Source organism: Mustela nivalis (genome assembly GCF_964662115.1).
Source record: "Mustela nivalis genome assembly, chromosome: 11".
NCBI classification, from domain to species: domain Eukaryota; kingdom Metazoa; phylum Chordata; class Mammalia; order Carnivora; family Mustelidae; genus Mustela; species Mustela nivalis.
In genome coordinates this window covers 1,000,926-1,019,207 of record NC_139030.1, presented here as the reverse complement: position 1 = coordinate 1,019,207, position 18,282 = coordinate 1,000,926, and the positions used below count along the sequence as shown (strand labels likewise).

Genomic DNA, 18,282 nt, shown 5'->3' with positions numbered 1-18,282 from the left:
GAAAAAATTGTCAAGATCCAATTGGAGTGTAATACCATCTCAGATTACTTACGTATAGAAAAAGTTCTTAATAACAGCTTGAAATTCTGGGAATTGTACGATAGACCCTGCCTCTAGCAGTTATTTAGGGGTTCATGTAACCTTATTCTGATACAGGTAAATTTCTTTAACTTTGTAACTGTTACCTTCCTTAGTAGTAGATGAATAAGATTATATAGGAAGCCACATTTCCCCAAAATGCAAATACACCCAAGTACATTCTGGCAAAACAGAGATTCAAAATATAGTTGTGCATGGCTATGATTACCATGGGGGCTAATTAATTACTTCTAGTTTGGCCAGGATTGTGCGTTGCTCTCATGTAACTAAACCTCCGATTTTAAAACACAGTGTCCTTATTCTGGCCAACTGAGGGTGATTAACCAGTTTACTGTTTTAATATATTTTTTTCAGAAGGAAGGCTTTCCCTAGAAATGCCCTTAAGTACCATTTAAAATTTCTTGTTTTCCTTTTTGATCCTGCTTTGTCTTCTTTATTAAGGCTTTCTTTCAGTCATGGTTTCTTTTCATTCTTGGCCAAGGAGTCTGCTGGCACCGATGACTCTATTGTTAATGTAGCAAAGAGCATAATGTAGCATACTGCTCTTTTTGGTAGTCTTGGTATTGCCAAACCTTCCCATCATTCTTTTAAAGTTTTTGTTTTTGCTTTTGTTTTTTACACTTTCTTTCTAGTTTTTCAAGTGATGATTATATGCTTCTTTTCTTGACTCTTTAAGACTGTTATACCATCTATATATTACTATTTAATTAACGAATGTGTGCAGAAATGTTTGCTAGAAAACCTTGATGTCTGATTACACACATACACACACTCTCCCACTCCCACTCTGTGCACACTTTCTTATAAAGGACTTTGTAGTTGGTTTCTACCTTGTGTTTGGGATACAGGTATTTCTAACCTCAGACTAATGGCTGATGTCCTTTGTGATACTGGTTGTTAATATTTGGGACAGTACAATAACAATGAAGGTTGAAAGAATATTCAGTTGTTGCATTCCTTCCCTTTAAACGTTTTTGATGAATATTCTCCAAACTAGCTTTTTAAAAAAAAAATCCTTTTAATTAAAATCTTAAAAAAAAAAAAAGGGCTACAAAGGGTAATTTGCTGTTGGGCAGGAAACATGCTGCAGAGTCACTTCTTTCTGGTTATTACAACAGAAGAATATAGAGGATCAACATTCATTCTATATACTCTCAGGCAATGGGTTGAGAAAGAAATGGAGATTTTCCTGTTGCATCAGTCATCTGATTATTTTTCTCCCTTTCGTAGTTTTCAAGATTTTTCTAAATACAATTTTTAAAATTGACTCAAATGGAAATTGCGCTTTTCTCTGTTATATCCTCCCCCCCACATTATTGTATAAGTTTAGTAGTAGTCCGAAATGTAAGTTTCAGCAAAACTTACGGCTGCATATGTTCTTATTGGACCAGGAATTATTTACATGTCATATATTCATTAAAAATTTTCACGTTGATGCCAGAAGTAGTTACATGGCATTAATCTTATGAGATGTATGCTTACTTACAGTTTTTTTAAGAAAAAGATTTTGGAGAGAGAGACAGAGCAGGGGGAGGGGAGGGGCAGAGGGAGAGAGGAAACAGAATCCCAAAACGACTCAGGCTCATCCCAGGACCCTGAGGTCATGGCCCAAGCCAAAATAAAGAGTTAGATGCTTAAGCGACTCTGGCACTCCTTAATTTCAGTTTTTAACCTACTTGACAGTTTCTTTTGGTTCAGCCTTTGTCAGTCTTCCATGTAAATACATAGTACAGTTAAATAGAAACCATTTTCTTGCATATGCAAATTACATGTGTGACTTAAGTAGGAATCTGGCAAATTTATTATGTTTCTACATTCTTGTTTCATTTGAGTTTTTTTGTTTGTATACTGGATACTCTGACAGCATATATTTCACATTTTTTTTTATAACCTGATAAACACTTTTGTGTTACCATTCAACTGTGTCAAATCCTTACATTTTGGCCATGCTGATTTCTTTTAAAAAAAGAATCCATTACAGATATGGTTAAAAGTCCATTTATGCACCTCTCCCTAGTGCCTTTCCTCTTTTTCCCCAGAGGTGTCTACTCTTCTGGATTTAAGCTCTTCATTGCCAGACAACAAAATAAGCTAGCATTTCATCTTCTGAGGGATTTGGAAGTGCTTTGAGGAAAAAAGACTCATGGTCACATTCTCACCTGCAGATTTGTAATTTATATTGAAAGCACTGAAGGCTCTCAGACATGGAAAAAAAAAACCTGTTAATTTTTAAAATTCAGCACTGTACAACTCTTTGACCACAGAACCCCTTCACCCAAGATTTCGTGCTCTGTTGTGGCTTTGAACATGCTTCCTGAAAAACACTGCCTAGAGGTATACTGTTCCATGATTGAGTTTCCATTTAATTTTATAGATTTTTACTAATGTCACTTTCTAGATATGGATGAGAGAAATACTAATACTATCACTTTCAGTTGATAATGACTGTTGGATTAAGCTTAAAATTACTTTGCAAAAAAGGGAGGTAAAATGATAATAAATTGCATATTCGTTGGCCAGGGTACAAGTTAATTATGCTGTTTCATTTTTTTAAATTCTTGAGTCTGCTAATCTATTGAGTACTGAAATGTCTGGCTGTGGACCATGGCAACAAATATCCTTTGCCTTAAACTGATCTGTTACATTTTATGTTCCTGTGGCTGGAAGTAGACCGAATTTGTTGTTAATGTTTGACACATTTTCTTGAATAACAGTTCTTCAACTGTTAATGTACAAGATGGTACTTGAAATCTTTGTTTGCTTTTTTCTTCCTGTATTAGAAAATCTGGTGCTTTTTGTAAGTTATGTATAAAAGAAATTTTTCTTAAGATTTGTTCGTATACTGGTTTGATCCAGGAAAAATAAAATGGGAAAATGGACACCTTTTTTGACCTTCAAATAAAACTATGTATTGGTTTTCAGACTGTTCACCGAGCCTTGGGGTCATACGCATTGTCTTAAGGCAGGACGTTTTACCTCTGTGGGATGATAGGTCCCTTAGGATCTCATGAGAATGTGAAGGAGAGATGAGGTTCTTGAAAAATACACAGAGGGACAGTTTTTACATACAATATCGCAGAAACCGGGGAACCTCTTCCTTGAAGGAAGAGTCCAAAAACAGACCTCTTTCCCTTGCTGGCTTGTAACTCTCACTACACCTTATGGTTCTGAGATAGGAAATGATAAACAGGAAGCCTCCACTTTCTACAAAAACACATCTGGAACTGTTCACCAAATATCTAAAGACTAAAACATCAGCCCTGTTGTTAGAATTTTAGGTTTTATTAAGGAGTCTCTGCATTTTATTTCTAGGATCTCCCTTAAACACACACACACACACACACACACACACACACACACAAAGCAGGTTTTGTTTTCATTAGTTAGGAAAAATTGTTTTGCATTCTGTACCTTGCTATTTTAGGCATAGTTGTGTAACATTTTTGTTTTTTAGTTTTTAAAAAAATATTTAAGAGTGAGTGAGCACCAATGGATGGAGGAGCAGAGGATGAGGGAGAAAGACTCTCTGCTGAGCAGAGAGCCTGATGCAGGGCTGCATCCCAGGACCCTGGGATCATGACCTGAGCTGAAGGCAGACCCCTTAAGTGATTGAGCCACCCAGGCGCCCAGTGTAACATTTTTTAGAAGAGATTTTTCTGTTTTTACTTGTGGAGAAAAATCTCTAAAGACCCTGCACTAGTTGTTTTGTTAGCTTAATTCAGTCTTTATTCTGAAAATTTTTATTCTAGGTATTAACTTTCTTAAAAGTTATTGTACCTGCACTATATGATTCTACAAATATTTCCCCAGTATTCAGTCTTCATTTTGTTTGGTGATCACATATTTTAGAGATCAAGCATCCAAAATAGGAGCCCAATGAAGGTTGCTGTTATGCACACTTATTTTGAATTAATGAGCCAGTGAAAGAGCACATAAATGAGCATGTAAAGGAATGATCAAGTGGAATAAGTAAAATCATTTTCCTCCCATTTGGTATAAATTCTAATGTACAATTAATTAGGTTTTTTTGCAGTTGATTATTCTGAAGTAGTAAGTTAAACAACCCTCAGTCAGATACAGTTCACAAACCAATGCCACCAGCCTCCGAAATGATGCTAATTCTGTTACTATTCATTTAGTAAGGACCAAAGAGTGTAAGCTAGCTAAGAAATATGCAAAATTCACTCCCTCCAAAGCTTAATATCTAAAAATAACCCCATATGGTGAGATTAATTTATAATTTCTTTGGGTGGGGTTGGGGCATGGTTGCCACATTCCTTTCTTTTTTTTTTCTCCTCACTTTCCTTTATTTTTAACAAGACCCCGCTCTTCAGAATCAGTCTAATTACTTCTTAGAAAGGTAAAAGAAGTAATTTTTTTTGGTCAGTACCATTCAGCTTTATTCATATTTATTTATTTTTATTATTATTTTTTTATTAACATATAATGTATTATTAGCCCCAGGGGTACAGGTCTTTGAATCACCAGATTTACACACTTCACAGCACTCATGATAGCACATACCCTCCCCAGTGTCCATAACCCAACCACTCTCTCCCTACCTGCCCCCCACCCACAACTCTCAGTTTGTTTTGTGAGATTAAGGGTCTAAAAGAAGTAATTCTTATTTATGTATTTATTTTTAAATTTTACCCCTAAATTCTTTTCTTATGTAGTTCTGAGACTTGGAAAGGTATACAGAATTTTGTCTACTACAGCCTCCTCAGTTACATTTGATTAATAAATGAAACAAAAGGAACTACAGTTGACCCTTGCCACAACAGGGGTTTAGGAGTGCTGATCCCTTCACTGCAGTCTAAAAACCTCGTATAATTTTTGATTCCCTAAAATCTTAACTACTGATAACCTACTGTTGACCAGAAAGCCTTACTAATAATATAAATAGTTGATTGACACATATTTTGTGTATTATATGCTGTTTTTACAATAAAGTAAGCTACAGAAAAAAATGTTAGCAAGAAAGTAAGAAATAGAAAACCATTTATAGTACTGTACTGTATATCAAAAAATATTTGCATGTAAGTGACCCTGCGCTGTTCCAACCCCTGTTCAAGAGTCAACTGTATTTTGCCACTTAATTTGGATGTTATATTTAGTGAGGTGAAGGGAAGATAGGAATAGGAAGAAAATTCGGGGCACTTCTGGGCATTGGCTTAGCCCTTTTAGGCCTCAGTTTTCTCTTAGGTAACAATTTCAGGGCTGGATACCTTTGCAGGTCTTCCCTAGTTCTAGTAGCAATTGAAGATACTTTTTTGTTGTTGTTCATTATGTAGCAGAATGAATAATACAATCATGAGAGTGTAAGTAGAAACTTCCTTTAAAATGGCTAATTTTAGTTTAAATCAGTGTTGTCCAGTAGGACTTTTTCTGATGATGGAACTATTCTAGATCTGTGTTATCCAGTATACTAACCAATAGTCACATGTGACCTTTGAGCACTTGAAATAATGCTATAGAGAGTGAATGAGGAACCTAAATTTTAACTTGGATTAAGACAAATTTAGGTAGCCACGTGGCTGATAAGTTACTGTATTCGACAGTGCAGGTGAGATTCTTAAGTATTTGTAAATATTTAAAGGGAATTCCACACATAGATTTATTATGACACTCTTGATCTTCATGTAATGATTTGCACTTGGAATCTCTTAATTTTAGAAATTGGCAGTTGCACCTCCAACTTTCAATATTTAAATCTTTCTTCCAGCATATCTTCCCTTTCTAATTGCAGTCAAGAATGGATAGGTACTATGACCTTTACCAGGGATCCTGGAGTCTTGGTAGTAGCAATGCGCCTGTATTGCTAGCTTTTTAAAGCTGTTAACCTACCAAGAGTTTATGTGTTTACCACAGTCTCCCTGTAGACGCCTGTCAGTTCCCTGCAAGGCTACACCTTATATTGTGTTAGGCTTTGTAGTATCTGGAGAGGGTTTGATGTTGAGAATTTTATCTTTATATTGTCTAATGGGCTTGATTCTGAAATGTTTTAATTAAGGGCCACTTTACAAAATGTTGGATCTTCCACTGACAAGCAGTTTTTAGTCTTAAAATCTTGAACTATCAACAAGATGTTGTTAGTACTAAAATATCTAGGTCACTGGACCATAAATTTACTTGAATGAATTTTGTAGTAAGTCTGTGTTAATTGCTTCAGTATTGCAAACACTAATTACATTCTTGAAATTTCCATGTTTGGGGGTCACAAAGAATTTTGAATGGTTCTATTCTGAACTTCTGGACCTTTGAAGTGATAAAAATTAGTATAGAGACATTCTTTTGGGTTAATGGTTAAGTTGATAAGCTATGTGTTTGGTTCTTCAAACAGTTATTCTGTGAGAGAATAATTCGTTTAAAATTAAGTTTTAATATATGGCACTTAGCTCACAAAACTCATAATATTCTTGAAACTTCATTTAGTGATACTGAGTCTGAGAACTGTCTGAAAAAGTGCATCCCCACTGAGGCTTTGAAGCACATCTTTCTGGGACCACAAGCACTGGTTCTGTATTGGCAAACAAAGACACTAATTAGTATCAGTCATTCTTGAGGCTTGAAATGAGAGAAACCAAAGGCAGTTGCCATTAAGTACAGTAATAAAAGAGCGTTTAAAAACTTCATGCAGGGGGCGCCTGGGTGGCTCAGTGGGTTAAGCCGCTGCCTTCGGCTCAGGTCATGATCTCAGGGTCCTGGGATCGAGTCCCACATTGGGCTCTGCTCAGCAGGGAGCCTGCTTCCTCCTCTCTCTCTGCCTACTTGTAATCTCTCTCTGTCAAATAAATAAATAAAATCTTTAAAAAAAAACAAAAACAAAAACAAAAACTTCATGCAGTCCAAGAGTAAATGCCTTCTTATTCTCATAGCATTTCTTCTCCCTAAAAAACTATTAACAGTTTAACTTTTCTTTTTTACAAATTGGACTAAATTACATCTTGCTTTTCTGTTTGTACTTTTAATTTTATTTAATTTTTCAAAGATTTTATTTATTCATCAGATGGAAATCACAAGTAGGCAGAGAGGCAGGCAGAGAGAGGGGGGAAGCAGGCTCACCACTGAGCAGAGAGCCTGATGCAGGGGTCAATCCCAGGACCCTGAGATCATGACCAGAGGCTTTAACCCATTGAGCTACCCAGGCGACCCTGTTTGTACTTATTGAGGTATAAGTTACATGTGGTAACATTCAGCCTTTTCTTAGTTATACAGTTCAATGAACTTTGACAAATACATATACTGTAATAAAGGTATGTAACATTTCAGTCCCTTCAAAAAGTCTTCTCTGCTTCATTTTTGTAACCACCATTATAATCAGGATATAGAACATTTCCATCGTCCCCCAAAAGTTCCCTCTTCCTGCCTCAGTTTTAACAGCTTTATAGTACTTTATAGTACTCAGTTATATGGATTTACCTTAATATTCTTAAATAACCCCTCATTGATTTTTAGGTGTTTCCAGTCTTCGAATTCAAGCAAGGTGAAACAAACGATCTTTGAAAAATTTTGGTGTGATTTTACAGCTACAGACATAGGGTAAATTCCTAGCAGAATTAAGACTTGTAACATTTTGATAGATACGGCCAGATGGCCTCCCTCCAAAATTGTACCAATTTACTTTCCAACCAGTTGTGGATGACATTGTCTGTTCTTCTCTTATTATCACTGTGTCACCAAATTTAATTTTTGCTAGTTTGATAGAGAAAATATAACCTAGCAAAGTTCCTTTTTTCCCTCAATTTATTTCTCAATTTAATTTCTTATTTTTTTTCTCATTTTAAAAACATCAGAATTTATACACACACATAAATCTAACCTGTGTTATTTGTGATGATAAATACAATGTAACATTAGAGAAAATGTGAAACTTCACCTCTGTTTCTGGTATTTCAATATAGTTTTCATTTGTTACTTATTTGCATCTACATTTTTGAACCTATACATTTTTATAATCAGCCCCATGGCATATGCACGGTTTATGCATGTATTAGTTTGTTTGCTGTTTTATTATTTATTTATTTTTCAGATTTTATTTTAAAAATTCATTTATTTTTAAAGATTTATTTACTTATTTTAGAGGGAGCGTATACATGAGCAGTGGGGGGGAGGGTAGAGGGAGAGAGAATCCTGAAGCAGACTCCCCGCTGAGTGTTGAGCCCTGAGCCCAGATGGGGGGCTGGATCCCAGGACCCTGAGATAATGACTTCAGCTGAAATCAAGAGTTGGACACTTAACTGACTGAGCCACCCAGGTTCCCCTGAGATTTTATTTTTGAGTAATCTCTAGACCCAGCGTGGGGCTTCAACTCAGAACCTTGGGATCAAGAGTCTCAAGTCCCACGGACTGAGCCAGCTGGGCACCTCTTGTTTGCTGTTTTGTTGTTGTTGTTGTTGTTGTTGTTTTTAAAAATTTTATTTATTTATTTGACAAAGAGAAAGAGATCACAAGTAGACAGAGAGGCAGGCAGAGAGAGGTGGGGAGGCAGGTTCCCTCCTGAGCAAAGAGCCCAATGTGGGGCTCGATCCCACGGCTCTGAGATCATGACCTGAGCCGAAGGCAGAGGCTTAACCCACCGAGCCACCCAGGTGATCCTTGTTTGCTGTTTTAAAATGCACTTTAGGGGCACCTGGGTGGCTCAGTGGGTTAAAGCCTCTGCCTTTGGCTCAGGTCGTGATCCCAGGGTCCTGGGATCAAGCCCCGCATTGGGTTCTTCGCTCAGCAGGGAGCCCGTTTCCTCCTCTCTCTCTGCATGCCTCTGCCTACTTGTGATCTCTGTCTGCCAAATCAATAAATAAAATCTTAAAAAAAAAAGGCACTTTATTTCATAAGCATTTTCTTTTGTTCTAGAATCCTCATTTTAATAGTTTTTTGTTCTTTTTTTGGTCCATGACACAGTTCATTTAATTTATCCCACCTCTGAAATTTGTTTTCATTATTTTTGAGCAAAGTTTCAACTGCCATCTTTTAAATATAAAAGTTTAAAAAAATCCTTTAAGTTACTTTCTTAGGATAAATTTCTATTGGTCTCATTGTTCTGGATCTAAATGTGACATGAGAGGGTACAGTTTTATTGTTTGAAATAGTTTTTCTCACTTCATTGGGAATTCAGTAACTTTTTTTTACTAAAGAAGAAAGCAGTTGCAAATCAGTTGCAAAGTTGTGCATCTGTGCCAGGTTAAGCTATTTATTTTTCCTCCTTTTCATTTGAAAAAATATAAAAGTGATATGTGCTTCTTGTAATGATTTCATATCCACTTTACAGAGCAAACAGTCCTTTGCTATTTAGTAAATTAATTTTTTTTCATTGATTTTTTTCCCCCCAATGGATCATTCCTGTGTTTCAGTATTTAAAAATTAACAAACAGTATACAGTGAAGTCTCCTTACCCAGTTCCCTCTCTTGGGGGCAATTAATGTGATGATTCTTCTGTTTTCTTTCTGTTTTTCACATTTTATGCACATTTGAACAAATGCATGTGTGTGCTTTGTGTATGTGTATGTCTCTTTTTAAGCCATAAATGTTAGCATGGTGCACATTTTTTGTACATACTTTCTTAAATAAGTCTTTTATTTGTATTTAATTTTAAAAAAGTAGATGACCCATGCATGTGGTTCAAAAATAATGTCAAGACTTGAATAGCTGCCCTCCCATCTGTTCCCTGTCTGCTATCTCTCAATGAGTCTTTGTGCATATAGAAGCAAATAGGAAGAGACTTATTTTCTTTTCCTCCTGTAACTCTTAGACTAACCTTTCCACATCTAAGGAGGCAGAATAGAATAGGCATTAAGAGCTATGGATTGGGGGCCAGCTCCCTGCATTCAAGGTGTCTGCTCTGCCACATATCAGTTGTGTGATCCTGGGCAGATTGCCTAACCTGTCTGTACTTCGTAATTTTCATTTGTAAAGTACTAGTCAGTATACATACTTTGCTTTGAATAGTACCATACATGTAAGAAGTATGTGTGCTCACTAGTAGTAGCAGTATTTTTATTATTAAGGACAGTAACCAATAAAATAATATCCTAGAATCTGTACCAATCAGTTGGATTTATATTTAGTGATATGTATGGATTTGGGTAAATTCATTTAGCAGAATAGGATAGATGAGATTCCTCACTTGCTTAGGTTCTACTTGAATACTTTTTATTTTATTTAAAAACTTTTAGAAAAGATTTTATTTACTTGACAGAGAGAGAGACAACACAGCAAGAGAGGGAACACAAGCAGGGGGAGTGGGAGAGAGAAAAGCAGGCTTCCTGTTGTGCAGGGAGCCCAGTGCAGGGCTTGATCCCAGGATCCCGAGATCATGACCTGAGCCAAAGGCAGTGCTTAACAACTGAGCCACCTAGGCGCCCTTATTTAAAAAAAAAAAAAAAAAAAAAAAAATTAAAGGTTTATTTGTTAGAGAGACAGAGGGTTGGGGGAGGGGTGGAGGAAGAGTGAGAAAGAAACTTAAGAAGTCTCCCCGTGAGCATGGGGCCTGACACTGGGCTCAGTCTCATGACCCTGAGATCATGACCTGAGCTGAAACCAAGTGTTGGACACCTAACTGACTGTACTACCCAAGCACCCCCCAAATACATTTTAGAAAATGTCAGAAAACAATTCAAAGCAGCTCAGATGTATTTTTGTTGTTACTTTTTTTTTTAGCGGGGTTTTTAAAATCTTTTTTTTTTTTTTTGCATACAGTTCTTTAAACTAAACATACTTTTATAACAAAAGCATCTCAGAAAAGGTGAGGGTAGAGGTGGCTGCTAAGAGTATGAATTTTTTCTCCATAATGCATCACATTTTAAAAGTGTTTTCTCATGTATTTTCCAAATTTGTTTAAAATACACACATATCTCTACATAATATTTAATTTTGAGTGATAGTGACCCATAAAGCTTTTTTAAAATTCCCTGGCCATATCTTTTTAGGGTCAAATTGTTAATGGCATTAAAAGTTCTTAGGATGGGGGCGCCTGGATGGCTCAGTGGGTTAAGCCTCTGCCTTCAGCCCAGGTCATGATCCCAGGGTCCTGGGATCGAGCCCCACGTTGGGTTCTCTCCTTGGCGGGGAGCCTGCTTCTCCCCCTCTCTCTGCCTGCCTCTCCGCCTACTTGTGATCTCTCTGTCTCTAAATGTATCTTTTTATCTAAAGATAAAAAAATCTTTTTAAAAAATTGTTCATTTATTTATTTATTTGACAGAGAGAGAGAGAGAGAGAGGGAGAAATCACAAGTAGGCCGAGAGGCAGGGAGAGAGAAAGGAAGGGAAGCAGGCTCCCTGCTGAGCAGAGAGCCCGATGCGGGACTCTATCCCAGGACCCTGGGATCATGACCCGAGCCGAAGGCAGAGGCTTAATCCACTGAGCCACCCAGTAGCCCCTAAAGAAAAAAAATCTTTAAAAAAAAATAAAAAAGTTCTTAGGATGCCTGGTTGGCTATGTCAGGAGAGGATATGATTCTTGATCTTGGGCTAGTGAGTTCAAGCCCCACAATGGGTGTTGAGATTACTTAAATAAATTAAAAACAATAGCAACAACCCTGAAAAAAAAGTTCTTAAGCCAAGCAAGGACTGAAAGACTTAATTGTATTTCTATTTAATCTTTCCATCCTCAGTTCTTTTTCTTGATAAAATCAAAGCAACACAACACCTCTTTCCCTTTTCACATCTTCAGATCCCAGTTATAAAATATATGTTCACTGTAGAAGATATAAAAACAAACAAGAAACCCCAAAAGAAAACATAAAAACAGAACAGGGAAATAAGAATAACCATATTACCTCTACTCCGCTTAGTATTATTTCTGTTTAACAATTTGGTGTCTAGACTTGCATTTTTCTCTAGATAGGTGTGCATGCACACTCATGGTACTGATCTCCCTTTTACAGTGGTGGCATCAGGAATGCTGCACACACTGGGGTTTTTCTTTTTTCAATCGTATCATGAATATTTTAATTAACAAATTAGTATAGTATCATTTATAACAGGTGCATCATATTCCATTGAGCACATATGCCATACTGAAATATATTTTGTAATATGTTTCCTATTCAAGGGCATTTAAAAATAAACTATCATTAAACATTTGTGTAGGCAAATCTTTTTCGACATTTGTTATTTCCTCAGGATAAATTTTGAGGTATGAGGTTCTCAGGTTATAGGATAGGTATGTTTCTCATGCTTTGGCATACATTGTCAAACTGTTGTCCAGGCAGTTGGTATTTCCCTACATACTTGCCAGCATGGGGTCTTAAGTCCATGCCTATTTGAGAAACAAATTACTCCCCTTCTGAATTGGTGCAAATTCACTTCCCATTGCCTCTAAAATCATCTCTTCACTCTTCCTTCTTCCCTCTCTTGCTATTCTTCCATATCCTTCCTCCTTCCCACCTCAGATTTCATAGAAGCTGGATTTGGTCCTGGTTGGAGAGGGACCAGTTTCAAATACTCTTCACCTCACTTTTTACCTGCATTGTAGGGCATTTGCTATATAAAATCTTTCTGAGGCTTTTTCTGGACAGCCCTGATTTTTCAAAAATTAGTTACTTATTTCTTTCAATTGTAGAAGTTCTGATTTTCACTTTTGTGATTTTTAGTATCAGTTAATGTGTTCCATTTGTTAAGTGACCCTATGTGTTAGCACAGTGATTGAGAGAACTATTTCTGGAATCCTGTAGATCAGGTTCAGATTCCAGCTCCTGTTCTTGTTGACTAGCTTTAGAAACTAGGACGTCTTACTTAATCCCTGCAGTCCTTCTGTTTCTTTTCTTCACTTGTAAAACAAATAAAATGATAATACCTTCCTCAGGACTTTGTGAGGATTTAAAAAGGTGATGATTTTAAATATTCCATCATGCCCTAACATATTAGTAAGCACTCTACAGAGTAGCTCTTACCATCATCTCATCTGGTATGTGTGTAAATGAAGCAGGAATTGTTTTTCTCCTTTTTCATTTTAGTAAATGGAATTCCATCAGAAAGATAGAATATTTTTCCTACTGCCACATCTAGAAAGCGCTGGCATGTGAACCTGAATTTAGGACTTTTGATCTATAAGGACTACTTCAAAGTGGGAAAACTATAGAGTGAATGACAAGAATTGTGCCTAGTAATTAGGATCATCCAGAAAAACATGACAAGCTTTAAATATGGGGCTTGAGTGACACAACTTCTAAAAAGCTTTGGCCAGCCAGAAGTAGGCAAGAAGATGAGCTTAGTTGCCTGAGAAGAGGAACTGTTCCTGTGCATCTTGACCTCAAAAGAGGTTGCTCTATTCAAAAGTCTTCCCCACACAAAACCAAAAGAGCCTTTTCAAAAAGGTTAAGGTGATGGAGTACTAGGATCAAAACGTATAATAAGTTTGTCTGCTTTGGTTTAAATTAGAATGGAGTGCTGCTTTAAATATATGACTGATTAGGTTTTATTTCTACTTGTTTCCAACAGGGCATGGTGCAGATGTGAAATGTGTAGACTGGCATCCAACAAAAGGGTTAGTTGTTTCAGGAAGTAAAGATAGTCAACAGCCAATCAAGTTCTGGGATCCCAAGACTGGGCAGAGTCTTGCAACACTGTAAGTGATAGGAACCACACCTTGGTCCCTAGACAAAGGGGAACAAGACTGTATTTTTTAACTTTGAGCCTTCTCTCGTCCTGTGTATTCATGAAAAACTAGGGTACACAACAGATGAACTTGTACCTACGGTCTAATTATTAATTAAATATGTTTTTTGTTCTTCCATATGTATCTAAATTTAATTTGGGTATCCCTGGGAGTGGGGCAAGGATGAAGATGAAGAAAAGGTGTTTCTCACTATCCTAGGTTGTGGTGTCCTTGTGATACATTTTGGCACTCTATGTAGCTAAGGTGGCACCCACTTACTTACTAGATACAGCCCAGTCTTCTTCATCTTACCACATCTATTTGTAGAGGAAATTTCCCCCCAGTTTTGAATCAGTTCTCATTTTCTGTTTGAGGTGCTTACTTACGATGCAGCCTCATAATAAAGTTTGTCTTTTTAAAATTACTTATTATTATTATATTTTATATTACAATATATATTTTATATTATAATATTTTACATGATTATTTTTTATTATTATCTGTCACTGTTCATAGTTAAATAAACATATTATTAACATGTGTTTTGACCACACCCCTGCATCCTGGTCCTTCTGACTGGAAAGTGAGCCAAATCCAGAGCTGGTTGGAGCAAGGCTGCCTTGTTACATAACTCCAGTGGCCACAACCAAATAGGACACATTGTGACTCCTTGGAGATGTGCATTTTGTAGGCCTTGATTTGTAGTGTTTTTAGTTCAAATTAACCCTCAAACTATCCTGTGCTCTTTTTTAAATGCTTGTCTTAATGAGAGGAGTGTCACTGAATTTTGAAAATTTAATGAGCTTTATTGAATATTAATTTATGTGTTCAAGTGCTTCCCCTGCTTTACAGATAAGCTTTTCTATACAGTTGAAGCTCTGCTGCTGTTTTCATTGGTTAATGAAAACTGTACTTAGATAATGGACATTAAGAAGCAATAAAGCTTGTAACATAACAAGACCATGTTAAAAGTACACTTGAAAGAAATAGGTCAGCCACAAAAATAATGTCCAAACCTCTTGCCAAGAGGCCCAACCTCTTGTGTCTTGACCCATGTGCTTTTTAACAAAAATGGCTGTTGTGTCGATTTATCCTTGTTTTGAATTCTGACAGATTATTTTCTTGGTACTTTGTTTCTAGTCATGCCCATAAAAACACAGTAATGGAAGTGAAATTAAATCTCAATGGCAATTGGCTACTCACTGCATCACGTGACCACCTCTGTAAACTTTTTGATATCCGAAACCTGAAAGAAGAGCTTCAGGTCTTCCGAGGTCATAAGAAAGAAGCCACAGGTCAGTGGTTGTGGCATGCTTCTCATTCTATTACCTGTAGTCTGTTGAGATCCTAACAGTTTTGCCTTTGCCCACGTTTTTGTTTCACAGCTGTGGCCTGGCATCCTGTTCATGAAGGACTTTTTGCCAGTGGAGGGTCCGATGGCTCTTTGTTATTCTGGCATGTGGGGTATGTGATAACTTATCATGTAAAGAAGTTGTATATTTTATGAAGAGAGCACCTAAAAGTGTAAAACATAATGTCTTTTTCCTGAGTGTTCATATGTCCTATATCAGAGACTTCCTGCAGTTTTCAATTCTGTAAACTCAGCTTGGAATAGAAAAATTAGCACCTTTATTTTCAGATCTAGAAGTCATTAAGGGAAATTAAAGCAGATTTCTTTGTTTCTTATTGGTGAATTCATTCTCCAACCACTTTTCCCTCTGAAGTACTCCTCAGTAAAAGAATACATTGTTGATGACCAAATGAATACCCCTGAAACACAAGGAACTGACCAGATTCAAAGTAACAGGCTTTGGTAGATTTACCAAAGCAAAAGAAAATGTCCAGCATTTGTTCGAGCAAAAGAAAATGTCCCTTTTTTTTTCTTCCTTTTTGGTAACTTTTGTGAAAAGACTTCTTTCTGTGATGCTATTACAGGGTAGAGAAGGAAGTGGGTGGGATGGAGATGGCCCACGAAGGAATGATCTGGAGTCTGGCTTGGCATCCTCTTGGACATATTCTCTGCTCAGGTTCAAATGACCATACTAGGTAAGCTTTCTATAAGAAATAACAAGGAGTTACTCTCTTCATGGAGCAGCAGAAAATGAAGATTTATATTTATTGATAGATTAATATATTTGTAGTCCAACTTCCTAGGAACATGTAGTGGTTTATTGTTAAGTATGTAATAATAAGAAATAATGTATTGAGAATGACTTTGTTACTTGGATTTTGGTTTGCCTTCTTACTAAAAAAATATTTTGACATCTTAAATTTTTAGAAGAAAGTCACTATAAAACTTTGTTATGTTTACTGGTGGGTTGTTTGGTACTCTTAAGTGCCCAGAAATATACTGAAACCGTCCTCCTCCCCTTACCCCTCCAATCACTTTTATTTTGACAGCAAATTCTGGACCCGAAACCGACCAGGTGATAAAATGCGAGATCGATATAATCTCAACCTATTGCCTGGAATGTCTGAAGATGGAGTAGAATATGGTAAGATTCACAGATTTATCCTTCTTTGAAATGTGATATACTCTTATTAAAGCATTATGGAAAAGATTATATAAAACTAAATTTAGTTTCATAGTTTACTGATTGATAAGGTTTCATTTTTATAAAGTGTTCATTTATTGGGCCACTATGTTTATAAAATCTCTGTTGATAATAGATGTATTCCTATTTATAGATGACCTTGAACCTAATAGCCTGGCAGTAATTCCAGGAATGGGAATACCAGAACAACTAAAATTAGCTATGGAACAAGAGCAGATGGGTAAGAGACATTGTACCTATGTGTTTTATTTTTATAAAATTTTGGGAGGCGCCTGGGTGGCTCAGTAGGTTAAAGCCTCTGCCTTCGGCTCAGGTCATGATCCCAGGATCCTGGGATTGAGCCTCACATCCGGCTCTCTGCTCTGCAGGGAGCCTGCTTCCTCTTCTCCTCTCTCTCTCTCTGCCTTTTTGCCTACTTGTGATCTTTGTCTGTCAAATACATAAATAAAATCTTAAAAAAAAAAATTTTTTTTTTGTAGACCTGTTTCTTACCTTCATGATACTAGATTATTTTAAAAATGCCAAAATAGTTTATGTTGAGACATGTTGATAAAAGTGATATAAACTACATATTTAAAGTCTGTTCTTTCAAAAATGTGGTTTTCTCTTTTTTTTTCTTTTTTCTTTTCAGTGTTCCAGAATTCATTGTTTATGCACCACACCCAGTGCTCCATGCAATACGTGCCCTCCGTAATACCTACCCCCAGGCTTACCCAACCCCCCTCCTCCTCCCCCCAAAACCCTGTTTGTTTCTCAGAGTCCACAGTCTCTCATGGTTCATCTCCCCTCCAATTTCTCCCAACTCACTTCTCTCCATCTCCCCATGTCCTCCATGTTATTTCTTATGCTCCACAAATAAGTGAGACCATATGATAATTGACTCTCTCTGCTTGACTTATTTCACTCAGCATAATCTCTTCCAGTCCCGTTCATGTTGGTACAAAAGTTGGGGATTCATCCTTTCTGATGGAGGCATAATACTCCATAGTGTATATGGACCACATCATTTTTATCCATTTGTCCATTGAGGATCATCTTGGTTCTTTCCACAGTTTGGCAACCGTGGCCATTGCTGCTATGAACATTGGGGTACAGATGGCCCTTCTTTTCACTACATCTGTATCTTTGGGGTAAATACCCAGTAGTGCAATTGCAGGTCATAGGGAAGCTCTATTTTTAATTTCTTATGGAATCTCCACACTGTTTCCAAAGTGGCTGCACCCACTTGCATTCCCACCAAAAGTGTAAGAGGATTCCCCTTTCTCCACATTCTCTCCAACACTTGTTGTTTACTGTCTTGTTAATTTTGGCCATTCTAACTGGTGTAAGGTGGTATCTCAATGTGGTTTTGATTTGAATTTTCCTAATGGCTAATAATGAACATTTTTTCATGTGTTTGTTAGCCATTTGTATGTCTTCTTTGGAGAAGTGTCTATTCATGTCTTCTGCCCATTTTTTGATGTGTGATTATCTGTTTTGTGTGTGTTCAAATTGAGTTCTTTATAGATCTTGGATATCAGCCCTTTGTCTTTACTGTTATTTATAAATATCTTCTGTCATTCCGTGGGTTGCCTCTTTGTTTTGTTGACTGTTTCCTTTGCTGTGCAGAAGCTTTTGATCTTGATGAAGTCCCAAAAGTTAATTTTCACTTTTGTTTCCTTTGCCTTTGGAGACATATCTTGAAAGAAGTTGCTGCAGCCGATGTCAAAGAGGTTACTGCCTATGTTCTCTTCTAGGATTCAGATAGATTCCTGCCTTATCTTGAGGTTTTTTTAAAATCCATTTTGAGTTTATCTTTGTGTATGGTGTGAGAGAATGGTCGAGTTTCATTCTTCTACACATAGCTGTCCAATTTTCCCAGCACCATTTATTGAAGAGACTTTTTTCCACTGTATATTTTTTCCTGCTTTGTCGAAGATTATTTGACCATAGAGTTGAGGGTCCATATCTAGGCTCTTCACTCTGTTCCACTGGTCTGTGTGTCTGTTCTTGTGCCAGCACCATGCTATCTTAGTGATCACAGCTTTGTAGTAAA

At 36.8% G+C, this 18,282-nt stretch overlaps 1 protein-coding gene across 1 annotated transcript in view; it reads left to right on the top strand.

The window, feature by feature from the left end:
• The window catches only part of WDR33 (WD repeat domain 33), a 126,377-nt gene that overhangs the window by 88,429 nt on the left and 19,666 nt on the right, over positions 1 to 18,282 (top strand). The window contains 6 exon segments of the mRNA XM_082690329.1: positions 13,536 to 13,662; positions 14,833 to 14,987; positions 15,078 to 15,156; positions 15,628 to 15,738; positions 16,093 to 16,187; positions 16,381 to 16,467. Coding sequence (XP_082546455.1) covers positions 13,536 to 13,662; positions 14,833 to 14,987; positions 15,078 to 15,156; positions 15,628 to 15,738; positions 16,093 to 16,187; positions 16,381 to 16,467 — 654 coding nt within the window.